General features: G+C 41.8%; 1 protein-coding gene across 1 annotated transcript; it reads right to left on the reverse strand.

Annotated features, from left to right (window-relative positions):
• Positions 1-6,508: 6,508 nt before the first annotated feature.
• Positions 6,509-14,157, reverse strand: LOC308289474 (uromodulin-like; the record flags this gene model as incomplete). Its single annotated transcript, XM_080731162.1, has 8 exons — positions 6,509-6,741; positions 6,867-6,942; positions 8,499-8,658; positions 9,306-9,539; positions 10,339-10,484; positions 10,684-10,848; positions 11,473-11,705; positions 14,088-14,157. 8 exons carry the CDS (start codon positions 14,155-14,157, stop codon positions 6,722-6,724), a joined length of 1,104 nt encoding a protein of 367 aa, XP_080587288.1. The 3' UTR covers positions 6,509-6,721.
• Between the last annotated feature and the right edge of the window lie 1,273 nt (positions 14,158-15,430).

Consider the following 15,430-nt stretch of genomic DNA (forward strand, 5'->3'; position numbering starts at 1 on the left):
ACACTTTTTTAGATTAAAAAAACTCACTCACTCACTGTATTTACATTTATAATAAATACATTAAAATGCATTTACATTGTAATCACAAGGGTTTCCTAGTTCCTACCCCTGCTGTAGATGATAAAAAAAATATGTACAGATGTAACACTTTGTACACTCTGAGCTAAGTAATCCCTGTGGATTGTACAGTGTGGATTGGAGTTTGCAGATATTATCAGATGTGAAGTGAGTGGTGCTATTTTGCTATTTTATGAGTTAATTTCATTCAGAGTCCCGTGAAGCTTGGTCAATGTGACCCTGGGCGTACAACAAACTTTGGGCTATTTGTGCCAAGATGTAGGCCAGATGTAGGCCAGATGTAGGCCAGATGTAGACCACGCTCAGAGCCAGGATAAAGCCAGATGTTGGAGCTTATAGCTTCTTCAAGGAGCGCTACTCAAAAATAGCCGATCTAAAAGTTAAGAACACATTGTGAACTGGTAGTTTAGCAATTCTAGCAAACAGCCGACATACGTACAGTATAACATAGGGCAGGGTTCCCCAATAGGCGGCCCGCGGGCCATTTGCGGCCCGCAGGGGGCTACTGTCCCACACCAACCCCAGTAATAATGGTGGTATAAGAGCAGCAACAACACTAGTATATCGTCGTTGTCGGGTGGAAATCTCGTATCTCCAAATTTGTACGTTCTTTTGCAAATCATACAAGGCTGTCGCACAAAAGTAGTGAAAACAGCCGATCTACAAGCACACAACGCCGTGCTTGTAGATCGGCTGTTTTCACTAGTTTAAATCATTTTTAAAATGATAAATTCAAAACGAACGGTTTTGGACATACAGGATTTTCACCCGACAACGACGAAAACTGTCGCTGGAGTAGTGGGAACGCCACCGTCGCCTCCTGCAATGTTGTGGCCCTGGGCTTGGTACCCTAGACATGATTCGGCCCATGGGGAAAACTAATTGGGGAACCCTGACATAGGGTTTTCAGGACTCACCACTGCATGTTGTATGCTGCAGTTGACTGGTCTTCTTTGTCATCTCGCAGGTTACAACATTGGCATAATTTTGTATATAAAGCAATACTTGGTGAGCTCCCCTCTTACATTTCCTCCAAATTTGATTTGGTCAGAAATGGGCTAAATTTCAGATCAAATGCCTGGCTACGCTGTAAAGTACTGTACCTGCATTCACATCTGAGGGAGGCAAACAATGCCTCTCTTTCTTTGGTCCCTGCATGGAATGACCTTCAAACCAGAATCTGAGAAGATTTAAGAGAATCACTCTAGATAGATATACAAACACCTGCACAGATGTTTAATAGTTTCTCAGTAGATTTCTTCCTTTTTGGTACAGGTTGCTCACTGTGTGTGTAGTGGGACCTGATGAATGCATAACTAGCTTTTAATATTGTGTAAAGTGTATCACTTTGGAGTTATTCTTAGATATTTGTGGTGTATCATGGATGTTCTATTTTTGTTGTTGATGTCTTGTATGTATGTATGTGTGGCAAAGATCGTGTCATTTTTATTTCTGCCTCTTGGCCAGTTCCCACTTGTAAAAGAGACTGTGTCTCAATGTGTGTTTTTACTGGTTAAACAAAGAAAGGTTAAATAAATAGGGGACCAAATGTTCACCAAAACCACTGGTTCTCAACATGGGTTCCAGGGACCCCCAGCGGTCCTTGAGGGGTTTCCAGGAGGTTTCCTAGCTACAGTAAACGATCGATAGTAACCAAAATAGGAGCCAAAATGAATTAACACAATAGGATCTTGCGGCGTAGATTCATTGGTTTCTGAGACAAAAATCATATGAAATGGGGGTAATAATCAAATGCCTATCAAACAGGGGGACGTCCTAGATATAAAAAAGGTTGAGAATCACTGAAACAATTAATTGAAATACATTGTGATGGCTCTACTCCTTGAATATTCATGAATATTCTTCCACTGCTCTACCCAGTGGCGTCAGTTCAGCAAAAGCTAGGGTATGGCAAAGATGGTAGTCCTCATGGAAAATAGGCATTACATTTTGGATAACACGGTTCTATTGTGAAAATAGCAGATCTACATGCTCACAACGCCTCGCGCTGCGAGGCGTTGTGAGCATGTAGATCGGCTATTTTCACAATGACTGAATGCCTGGAACGGTTGTTCAAGTGCAGCTAAACATGGCATGTTAGTAAACGTGCCACAATTGCACCTGTGCAGCTGACCTGCGGAACCTGGGAATATACCATTCTGTCAAGATGGGGAGAAAACAAGTGTGGAGAATATAATTATAATACCTTGTTAAAGTGACCATTTTGTTGAATTTTGCATATGTAGTTGTAATTGCAAGCGCAGATAGACAAAGAGACATTGATGGATTTATATTTAAAAGTAACTTTTATTTTACCCCCTGGACCCAGGGTATGGCAGCTGCATACCCCTGCCATACCCAATTGACGCCCCTGGCTCTACCACTGTTCCAGGGTGCCAGTAAGATGCCAGTAGAGTGCCAGCTGGGTGCCAGAGTGCCAGCTGGGTGCCAGCGGCGCCTTTTGGACTGTGAACGTTTGCTGTCCACAACAGGGACGTGCTGGGCCCCTGATTCAGCCCGGGAAAAAGAGTTGGAGAGGCCCTCATTGCGCGCTATAGAGAGAGAGATCTCTCTATAGCGCTGCTGCTACTCAAGTGACAAGCCAATTACTGTACATGAGTTATATTTCGTCGTTGTCGGGTGGAAACCTGTGTTCCAAAACTGTTTGTTTTGTATTTATCATTTTAAAAATTATTTAAACTAGTGAAAACAGACGACCTACAAGCACACAACGCCTCGCACCGCGAGGCGTTGTGTGCTTGTAGATCTGCTGTTTTCACAACTTTTGTGCGATGGCCTTGTATGATGAAGCAGGCCTTTGCTTTGCGAAAACGTTTATACATTTCCTACAGTGACGATTTACTTTGTTGGCCGCCCAGCCCCCAAAATGGACCAACATTTTATTTTGAATTTTTTCCTAATGGCCGGCCTGGACCGGCCGGGAATGAACCGGCTGTTCGGGAGTTGTCCCGCTTTTCCCAATGGCCAGCACGTCCCTGGTCCACAATACCCACCTGCTACAGGGACACCATCGCACAACGTAAGATAATCTAATCACAGTCGGTTACAGCAAACCAAGAGAAGACGATGTGGGAAAAAATATATAAGCCACGACTCTGGTAGGCCTACTGAACAGTGTCCTACAGCAGCCATGCTCACAAATTGATACGTATTAGGCTGCAGAACTAAACATTTTATGCCAGGGGACCCCCATGCATAAGAGAAGGGTTAGATTAGATTTAGTCCAGAACAATTGTCTATATTAACAGTGGAGACAGTGAAACCAATGATCTGAAAGTAATTCTTATACATTCTCTCAATGAGTTCTAGCTGGTGAAATAATGGTGCAATTAAAACCCATTTAGGCCTGAACGCCAATCTGTGTCACTTTAGATTTGCACCACTTTAACCAAAATATTATGCTTTAATTAATAAAAATAGCAGATATGCAAGCTTGAAGCTCTTGTAGATCTGCTATTTTTTCTAAAGTTAAAGCATAAAATAATGGTTAAAGTGGTTAAAATCTAACGCGACTCGGGCGCGTTCCAGGTATTTCAGAGTTAACAGTGGAGACAGTGAAACCAATGATCTGAAAGTAATTCTTATACATTCTCTCAATGAGTTCTAGCTGGTGAAATAATAGTGCAATTAACCCCATTTAGGCCTGCACGCCATTCTGTGTCACTTTAGATTTGCACCACTTTAACCAATGTATTATGCTTTAACTAATAAAAATAGCAGATATGCAAGCTTGAAGCTCTTGTAGATCTGCTATTTTTGAATAAATACATGTCTTCTAAATCCTTTTTCTAAATCTAAGTGGTTCCCAAACGTTTTCATGTCAAGGACCCCCAAAATGATATGTATATGGCCGTGGACCCCCATTTCATAATATTTAGTTCCTGGGACCCCCAAAAGCGAAATATTTGAGTTACAAATGTTCGCTTTTACAAAAATATATTCAACGACTTTTTTTTTCTTCAAAAATAGCAGATCAACACGCTCGCAGCGCTGCACTCGGTGCCACGCTGTGAGCTCGTACGTCTACTATTTTTCAATAGTTAAAGTATTCAGTCATTCTAGGCCTAAACTATTCCTCATTTAGCTGGGAAGCCCCCCAAGGACCCCTGGGGATCCCCAGATCCCACTTTGAGAAGCACTGCTATACACATTCGGTCAATTGACTTGACACGGCCAATCAAGAAGTTAATCTTCTGCACAAGTTGGACACAGGACCAGGGGCGTCACAAGGGGTAGGAAAGTGGGACTGAGTTACCAGGGCCCAAGGTGGAGGGGTCCTAGTAACTTTAGCTATTGAAAAATAGCAGATATACAAGCTCACAGCATGGCACCGAGTGCCGCGCTGCGAGCTTGTAGATCTGCTATTTTTGAAAAGTCGTGAAAATGTGTGCAAATCTTTGAATATATATATTTTTAAGCGAACATTTGAAACTCAAATTTTGCTTTCCGGGGGGGTCCCTGGAACTAGATATTTTGAGATGGTGGTCCGTGGCCAGATTCATATCATTTTGGGGGTCCTTCACATGAAAAAGTTTGAGCACCACTGACATAGAAACATTAGTTTCTTGCACACATATTCACGATTTCTAAAAAATAGCAGATCTACAAGCTACAAGCACCGAGTGCCGCGCTGTGAGCTTGTATATCTGCTATTTTTCAATAGTTAACATTCATGGGGGGCCCGCAGTGAACTGTACCCAGGGCCCAGAATTTGGTGTGACGCCCCTGCACAGGAAGTTCTTTTCTTATTGGTACCTTTGTTATCACGGTGAAAGGCTCTGACGAATCACGTCCGTATGCAGCCTAGCATCTCGAAGAAAAAAAAGAAGAAAAGCATGTGAAGAACAAATACTGAGTGCTGATGATCTTTTTGTTCATTATGAACTCTTCTGAGCCGTTCCTTTAAGTTTCCCTTCCCACATGGGAACCATTGAGCCACACATCACTGAATGACTAGGGCTGCAAATATTGATTATCTTCTTAGCGATGATTCTATTGATTGCTTTTTTGATTAATCGAATTTATCTTATTATTACTAGGAAGAGGCCTCAGTGTCTCTTACAGTAACTTGATGCTTGTGTTTTCAGAGAGAGTCATCGCTGACCCCTGCTGGAGAGAGGAGGAAATGCATCTCTGTCGACCAGCTTTTAAATGTAACAGTATCCAGTCAGTGGTTCTCAACCTGTGGGCCAGGACGGACCCCTGGGGTCCCCACGTGATTTAGGGGGGGTCCCCAGATGACAGTGAAGCGACAGTTTAAGGACTTTTAAGACCTTTTTAATACCTACAAAATATTACATTACTGTATCAAACTACCCTAAAACTACCAACTACTAAAATGACCAAATGAGCATTCCCAGATGTGTCCTTAATGTGACATCACTGTTGCTGGAAGTTATGTGGGAATGACTAATGAGTGGCAAAAAACTAATTTCTGCCATTGACAGCCCATACATCCAAACAGAAAAGTCTTATCTGATTGTATTAAACAAAGTAAACTCACCAACATTGCGGCTGTACTGAAAGCTTGAATTTTCCTCTTTCTATCTGCCAAGTTTTTGTTTCATAAGAATCCACTATAGGCATGTTATGAGCTACTTTCTGTCAAGCCATTCTGTGCAGGTTTTAATTTTGTGTCAGGGTTTGGAAGCACTCGTTTTCAACAACACAACATCCTGCTGCCTCCTGTATTATGTGCAAATTAGAACCAGGTGGTATGCAGGGCCAATGAGTGATTTGCAACCAGCACTTCCAACCTCCAGCGCTCCATGCTGCTCAATGTTTTGCCACTCTAGATTAGGGGGGCGGGTCCCAGTGGACGTGCATACCCTCTATTGATGACATTGGGACAGGGATCTCCATATTGTCATAACACGTATGACGTATGTTAATTAGTAAAGCCAAGCAGGGCCTTGGTCCTGGACATTAAGCAGTAAACAGAAACCTGTCTTTTTCTTTATTTGTAATTTATTTTTTATTGCCAAATATATTCTACAAAGAAATCTTCCAAGCTCAAAAACTTGCAATGTGAGCTTGTAGGTGTGCTATTTTCAAATAGTTAAGTATAAGTAAGTATATATACGGCTTCATTGGTTAATGAATGTTGTCTTGTTGTGTAATCAAAAACTGGAAATAATTCTAGTGGAGTAAAAAAGTACAAAATATGGGGATGCTTTGGGGATTAAAACATTTACAGATGGAACACTTTGTACTGTGAGTGAGTTAAGTAAACAGTGTAAATTACAAGTGTAGATTGGGGTCGCAGAGATTAAAAATATTTTACTTCATAATTGATAATTGAGCATTCACAGATTCTATATTTACTAGAGTATAGGTCAATAATATTTTATTTGGGACTTGAAACTTGAAGAAGCAGACACAGATTTGCCATTTCATGCATTTTATTTAATTCATCAAATCACCATTTAATTGTTATACTTATTATTGATTTGCAGTATGTATATATAAGGAGAGAAATACAACAATTGTTAATAATTGGTTAGATTAGATTAACCGATAGCATAGAATATTTCTGAAACCAACGCACCAAAATAAAAATCACATAATCATACGATAATTAGAAAATGGAATATATTGGAGTCATTTAAAGATGTCCACTGGTTCATTCCACCGGCTTGTCCCCTGAGGATCCAAAGCAAAGAGAAAAAAATAAATATATTATATTGGGATGTCAGCACTTCAGAATGCAGATCCTTGTTTTTCATTAAAAAAATACATTCTTTCTTATTGTTGTTCTTGATACTCACAGGTGATTGGTCCAATGGTGAGGGGTTTGAAGCGTCCAGATGTGGAGATGGAGCGACGGCGCCTCCCTGAGCAAACCTGTGGAATAGCAGTAAGCACAGTGGCGTCAGTTCAGCAAAAGCTAGGGTATGGCAAAGATGGGAGTCCTCATGGAAAATGGGCATTACATTTTGTATAAACACTCGCATGACTAACAGGTCATTTTGACCTGTTTTTGAGATTTAGAAATGGAATTAGAATGCTCAGGAAACACTCAAAACATTTTATTTCATATTTACAAAACGTCTCAAATGGTAGAGAAAAAAACAAGACTTTGCTTGTATGATAAGGAAAAATCATGAAAGGGAAAATGTATCAGAGTTTTCTGAGCAAACCCAAACCACCTCAAAATCTCAAAATCAGGTTCAGTCATGCGAGTGTTAGGCGTTGTGAGCATGTAGATCTGCTATTTTCACAATGGCTGAAAAAACAAAACAAAAAACAAACACTTTTGTCAGTTTTTTACACGGGTTTCTACGGTTTCTTGGGCTGGATATGGCAGCCTGGAACGGTTGTTCAAGTGCAGCTAAACTTGGCATGTTAGTAAACGTGCCACAATTAACAATAATGCATTGCACCTGTGCAGCTGACCTGCGGACCATGGGAATATACCATTATGTCAAGATGTGGAGAATATTATTATAATACCTTGTAAAAGTGACCGTTTTGTTAAACTTTGCATTTGTAGTTATTTTAGTGTAATTTAACAACATAATAACCAGCACAGATAGACAAAGAGACATTCATGGAATTATATTTAAAAGTAACGTTTATTTTTTCCCCCTGGACCCAGCAGGGTATGGCAGCTGCATGCATACCCCTGCCATACCCAGTTGACGCCCCTGAGTAAGCACACAGTCTGCTATACTGACCCAGGGGTGTCACACCACATTCTGGGCCCTGGGTACAAGGATTCACTGTGTTTAACCCATTTAGACTGGGAACGTATTATTACGCATTATTTTGTGCTTTAACTATTGAAAAATAGCAGATCTTTTTTTTTTTCTAAATGTTTTTTATCCCACGGTTTTGCAACCCATTTTTCTCACCCGGTGACTACCTAACCTGTAGTCCTGGTTTCCGCTCTCCCCCTGCCGCGCCAGGGGACATTGGGGAGCAACCGGCTGGCTATGGGGGAGGTAGTAGAAACCAGGACTACTGCATGTTTTTGTGTGAGGGCCTATGCCCAAGGAGACACAGGGAGAACATGCAAACTCACCACAGAGAGGCCCTATCGCCAACCCCACCTAGGGTGTGGGCGCTGATGACGCGGGGGGAGGAACACGCCCCCAGCGCCCACAGCTTCCCCTGGCGAGAATCGAACCCAGGACCTTCTGGCTGTGAGGCGAAGTGCTAACCACTGCACCACCATGCCCCTAAAAAAATAGCAGATCTACATGCTCTGTGAGCTTGTACATCTGCTATTTTGCAATAGCTAAAGTATAAAATAATTAGGGCCCGCTAAAGTATAAAATAATTAGGGCCCCTCCACCTCCAGGGCCCTAGTAACTCAGTACCACTTTTCCCCCCTGTACCGACCTAACTGTCTAGTGTGAGACAGCAGAGAGAGAGTGGAAAGAATGTGTAAAGCTTACAGGAGCACACGAGGAGGCTCTCTGGTCACACAGGTGGAGGCTGCAGTGAAGGAAGACATCTTTGTAGTCTCCATGGAACAGGAAGAGCCGGGCAGAGAAACGGGCCTGGAGGGAAGAGCCACTCTCAACCAGGGTCACCTGACCACGGTTGATAGGACACCTGGAACAAAGAAGGGACAGGTTGGACTGTAGGCCAGTGGTTCTCAACCTTTTCTGACCGCGACCCCCAAAATAATCATATTTTAACTGGGGGGACCCCCCCACCCTGACAAGCTGAGTTGAGGCATTACATTTTGTATAACACGGTTCTATTGTGAAAATGGCAGATCTACACGCTCACAACGCCTCGCGTTGCGAGGCGTTGTGAACATGTAGATCGGCTATTTTCACAATTCCTGCCTCTAATATTAGACAATTTGGCCAAGGTTTAATTTTTCGTTTTAGTGTTAAAAAGTGTTAAAAAGTCCTTTAATCGTCACTTTAGAAATGTGCAGATACCTTCCATACACTTAAACTTTATGTTGGTTTGTTTACTGTTGTGTGAGAAAACAATGTTGCACATTAAGTTACTTATCAGGGGACCCACAGGTTGAGAACCACTGCTGTAGGACCACGATGACACATCACTATTTCATCTGTCTTTTCTTTTTCTTTTATTAATTTCGTACAAATAATAAACAGCCTTCACATTATAGTTGCTGTCACACTCCCCATTAAGTACCTCACTCCCACCCAACCCGCTTTTTCATTATAGTTTTGTACTGTGTAGCAAAAAAATATATTTAAAATAAGAAGAATGAAACATACTTGTTTTGAATGAGGAAGTGACGCACGAGGTCATCAGACTGAGTGGCGTAGCAGCTGTCCAGAACGACCACAAACCTTGGATCGGTTTCCCCCACAGATACTCCTACGTACAGGGCAGAGCCCACTGGCAGGGTGACTGGGCCTGCTGGGTAAGGCTTTGTGTAGTTGGACTTTTGGAACAAGGACATGGAGACGTTGGATGGTGAACCCACACCTGGATTGCCACCCCTAAGCCTGTCAAGGAAACATAACAGTTACAGCAAAGGATCAAACTTTATCAGATGGGGTTTTTGAAGTGCAAACTGGCTTGGAAAGAAATACATATTGATGTTGTCGGGTGAAAACCTTGTATGTCCAAAACCGTTCGTTTTGCATTTATCATTTTAAAAATGATTTGAACTAGTGAAAACAGCCGATCTACAAGCACACAACGCCTCGCACCGCGAGGCGTTGTGTGCTTGTAGATCTGCTGTTTTCACTACTTTAGTGCGACGGCCTTGTATAATGGAAGCAGGGCTTTACTTTGCGAAAGAAAGTACACATTTGAAACTTGGAGATACGAGGTTTCCAGCCGGCAACGACGATATGCCAACACTAACTATGTACAGTGATGTAAAGTAACTAAGTAGATTTACTTAAGTACTGTACTTTAGTACAACCTTCAGGTATTTGTACTTTACTTGAGTATTTCCAATTTCCAATACTTTTACTTATACTCCACTACATCTCTGATCCAAATATTGTACTTTTACTCCACTACATTTATTTGACAACTTTAGTTACTAGTTACTTTGCAGATGTACATTATAATATTATAAAACGTACATGAACCACTTTGGTCCTATTATACCATGGCTATTTGAAAATAGCCGATCTACAAGCGTTGTGAGCTTAAATCTGTAACCTTTGTCAATTGTCTACATTTTCACAGCTCTGTACAGAGGCTGTTTGGTGCAATGCAGTACGTTTGTTTAATGCAATAACTTGAATGAACTGTTTCACTGTCATTTGCAATGCTGAATAATATACTTACTGAAGGTTTGGTCTGATAGCCACGTCTAGGCTGGTCTCTGTGTACAGAGGATAGGCACAGGAGAAGGGAAAACTCACAGGCTGTGAGATGTTATTTGTAGGATAGACAAATAAGCTGTTGGAGTAGATGGCATGGGTGTTGTTGGTCTGAAAGACAGAGGGTTAACTGATTGGTCAGTCCAGTGAATCACAGTCAGATGGAAACAAATGACCAATATCCACCTCATAATTAGACAGAACGACAAAAGATAAAAGGGCACCACTGTGACAGCCACAACACAAAAGAAAAACAAACTTTACAGCCGATATAGACAATCCAGTAACAAGTTATCAGACAGATCCTCACCGTCAGTATGTTCCCACAGGTGTCAGCCTGGAGTCCCACGTGGTACCACACTGTCCCATCACCCTCTGCGAGAGATGAGCACCGCGGGTCGGCCAGGTGGCCAGAGGATCCATTCAGACCGGAGGATTGCAGACCAGTCAGCCGCAGGCCAATTTGGATTTGACTCTGACCACAAATAAGTTCATAAGCTGAAGCTGCAGGGGGTTGAGTGACAGCTGGAGGGGCTCGAGTGACAGCTGGAGGGGCTCGAGTGACAGCTGGAGTGTCAGGAACTGGGGCGCGTTGAGGATAATTTGATGATAAATATTAGGAGGGTAAAAGCAAGGTGTGAGAGTTATTACAACACAAGCACTCAAGCCATCTGCGTCTCCAAATAGGTTGTGTTATAGAATATTACAGATGAGTATTTTATGAAAGATTTTACAACACCACTTTACCTGCACAATAGCCAACATCACATTGGGGTGGTGGTAGAAGCTTGTAGACATAATAGTGATTCCGACAGTTCTTGACATGGATGGGAGGTGGGGTATATCGCGTATTACAACAGTTACCATTCCATTTACCACAGATGCTGCGCTGTACAATTCTATCTGACACTGCAGGGTGAGGCTGTCTCATCCATAGAGGAACATTCGTTCCACACCTTGTTACATCCACACATGTCTCTGGTATCTGGGCACCGCTTTGCCCCAGGAACATTCGATACCACCCTTGCCAGTTGTTGACACTGGTGTCACAGTGACCATTATTTCCATTATCTACTGATCTCCAGGTGTCATTCAGTACCGTGTAGTGATCACAGGGATCTACACAGCGAGAGTTGATGCAGTCCTCGCCTAATGGACAAACCACGTTGCCACAGGAGAACCGAACAGATCTTTTGGCCCTGGAGGGAGGCACGAGGCACTCAAAGGAGCCAGGTGTGTTCACACACACCTGAGACCCATGGGTGCAGGGTGCCTCGGGGAGGGAGCACTCATCGATGTCCACACAGCCTTTCTCTGGTGACCACGTGTAACCTTGGTGACAACAAGAGGAATCACTGCACAGCTTTAGATCGTAACAGGTGAGGCCGTCACCGACGAAGCCATCTTTACACACACAGGAGACGTGTGAGTGGCTGAAGACGGCGTCGTCTCGCCCTGTTTTGATGGGTGACTCCAGGCATTTAGCCTGATCATGACATGACTGACAGCCCAGGAAAGTGGTAGCTGTGAAAGCAATCAGTCATTCAACACGTCAGACCTCATTTTGGCAGTTGTGAACATAAAGTAAATCATTTATAATCATCATGTTTTTTTTTTTTCTTCTTTTTTTTTTTAAGTCATTTTGGTGAAACAAGCAAACTGTACAGAATTGTTCAACACACACACACACACACACACACACACACACACACACACACACACACACACACACACACACACACACACACACACACACACACACACACACACACACACTAGGAGTTGAGGCATACCATTTAGTTTGACTCCTTTACACAGATAAATATTGTGAAAATAGATGATCTACAAGCTCACATTATTTGACAATTTGGCCAATGTTTGACCAGTTTTTATACTAAGTTTATACTTTTGATGCAGTAATGTCTTTTTTTTCCTTTCCCCCCTGTTTTTTACGTATTAAAAATGTCTTAAAAGTCCTTAAAGGAGTAGTTCACCCCCAAAATGAATTTTCTTCTGTTGATTACTCACGCCATGGATGCAATGCATTCCTAAGACAAAAAAATTATAATAGTAAATTTACCCCCATTGATTCCGGATGGGGACCCGAATCGATTTGGGTCCCCATCCGGAATCAATGGGGGTAAATTTCTTGCAATCAAATTCTTGTCTTAGGAATGCAACAAAAACCAAAAAATATGATTGAACTCAAGTCTCCATGGCGTGAGTAATCAACAGAAGAAAATTCATTTTGGGGGTGAACTACTCCTTTAAATTATCATTTCACTGTCATCTGGGGACCACCCCCTGGGGGTCCTGCATGGCCCACAGGTTGAGAACCACTGGATTAGATGGTAGGGAGGAAGGAATGTCAGTTATTGAAATAGATAATGTGTCCGGATCTGGCAGTAAGGGACACAAGTAAAGCATCAACGTTCTCCCATCCTATTCTTTAACATGCCTATAATTCAAGCTTTAAAATCATCTATGGTAGTAAAAGCATTGTTTTAAGTTAATTCCAGGCATAGGTGCAGAGAACTTTGAAGGCCTTTTCCCCAAACTCAATGTCCGAGTAGGACTCTCATTTTAAGGGATATTCCACTTTCAAAAAAACTCTGCCTTTGCATGGGTCTGCCTCCCCAGGCTCAGGGCCTCTCCACATACACACCCATTGTAACTTCAAACTCCATTTTAACCATGATAGATTAATTAAAAACACCCATTATTATTTTTTTCTGGTGACTCATACTCCTAATACGTGAGCAGGCCGTGTTTTTTCGATAACATTTTTCATTTATTTTGAATAATTTTGTTTCGTATTTAATTTTTCTAATTTTCCCAAAGAATTATTAAAAATAAATTTAAAAGGTTTTTGAGAAAACACAAGCCTGCTCACGTATTAGGAGGGTAGTATGAGTCACCAGCAAAAAAAAAAAAAAAAAAAAAAAAAATTACAATGGGTGTGTATGTGGAGAGGCCCTGAGCCTGGGGCTGGGGGGCAGATAACATTTACATGAAATATCTAAATATTGAATGAAGTAAATTAAAAACTGTTCAGGGTGTTCATAAAAGCCTGATTAGATGATAAAGTGATCAAAAGTTGACAATTTTGAAAGTGGAATATCCCTAAATATTAATGCTAAATATCATATCTATCCCAATAAGACATACATGGGCAACTGGCGGCCCGGGGGCCACATGCGGCCTTCACCTTCACTTAATGCGGCCCGCAGGTTAATACCGGAATACTGATATAATATTGATTTCAGCTGTTACAATAACAAACATGACCTGCTTTAATTTTGTCAGTCTATATTAGTAGCTTAATGACTAGTCCTAGTAGTATTAAAATGTTTTTTTTTCTTTTTTTTTTTTTTCTTTTTTTTTTATGTCCAGTGTATTTGTATTTAGATTCATAAATTTAACATGAGTATATAATTAAATGTTTTTGAAACTAAATCAAAATGTTACATTTCAGGATTCCAATTCAAAAGAAGCAAAAATAGCCGATCTACAAGCTCAAAACGCATCGCAGCGCGATGCGTTTTGAGCTTGTAGATCTGCTATTTTTGCTTCTTTTGTATGAGATACTAGAATGACAAAGTAGGACATAGCAATATCAATGTGGCCCTCTGGAGTGAAGGTGGAAATATAGTGGCCCTCACCATCATCAAAGTTGCCCACCCCTGCAATAAGAGGACATTAGAGGCTGCTTACCTGGACTGTTTCCAGTAACAATCTGTATGAACAGGACCAACAGAACAGACTCTCCCACCATGGTCCACATCCTGGAGATCTGACACAAACCTGTTGAGAAATAATACAAAACACTTTTAGACAGACTACAGCACGACAAAGAACACCCAAAAAGATAGAATGTAAATGTAGAAAATATGTTACATGCAGAAATCTTTAGATGACAAACTAAAGTATTTGCCTATCCTCTTACCTTACAGAGGCGTGTCTTAAGATTCAACCTGGAGGTGATGAGCATTTATAACCCCACGAGCTCAAGGTTACTGCCCACTTTTTGAACATCTCCATTTTCAGGAATATCCTTCCGTGTTTGATGGTTGGGAACGTGACATTAAAAAAAGAAAACGTGACATCGTCTTTAGTTACCTTGTTGATTCCAGACTGTAGCTCAGCAAGGCAACTTGAAAACCGCAGAACACACCTTGAAAAGCTCAGAATAGTTGGTGTCATTTAAGTATGTTATTAATGGCCTTGTCTAATCTAATTAAAAACAGGCATAGAGCTGAATCAATATCTCATTACAAGGTGTGGGTCACTGGGTCATGCAGTAAAATACATGGCTAGCTCGTAACGGCAAAAAAAATGTATTTAAGAAGAAACATAGATTAAGTTAAGACAGGGGTCTTCAACAGGGGGTCCGGGACCCCTAGGGGATCCGCATAGTTACTACAGGGGGTCCTCCAAATCTTTGTGTGACAGAAACCCTTTTTCTCCTTTTTTATATTAACCACTTGAGCCCTATTATATTCTGAGAACTTTAACCAAAAATAGCCGATCTACAAGCTCACAACGCCTCGCGCTGCGAGGTGTTGTGAGCTTGTAGATCAGCTATTTTCGGCAAAGAGGTTTGGTGTAGGGGGGAAAAAGAGCACACTAAATACAGAGTGAAAGGTCAAGTTTATTAAGTATTGAGGGTTCAAGTGGTTAAATATCTGAAAACACAAATTGATATGAATCCAAAATACACGGATGATTGTGCTGTCAAACAATTAAACTATATGGAATCTGGGAGTCTCTGCTTCATCTCTCTCTCAGCTAAGGGGTCCTTGGCCTGAAGCCTGGGGGTCCCTGAAGCTCCGGGGGTCCTTGGAGGTTGTAGTTTGGCAGGTAAGGAGTGTGTGTGCAAAATTTGGCATGGATGGGGGCAACGGTTGTGGAGATATGAGCAGGGCAAAAGTGTGACGTGTGACGGACGGACGGACGGACGGACGGACGGACGGACGGAGAGACTGACAGCCGGTGGAGGTTTTGGTAGTAAATGCGACCTACGGTCGCAATCAATCACCAACAGAATCAGTAAAGTG

This window comes from Nannobrachium achirus (genome assembly GCF_963921795.1).
Source record: "Nannobrachium achirus genome assembly, chromosome: 8".
Taxonomy (NCBI): domain Eukaryota; kingdom Metazoa; phylum Chordata; class Actinopteri; order Myctophiformes; family Myctophidae; genus Nannobrachium; species Nannobrachium achirus.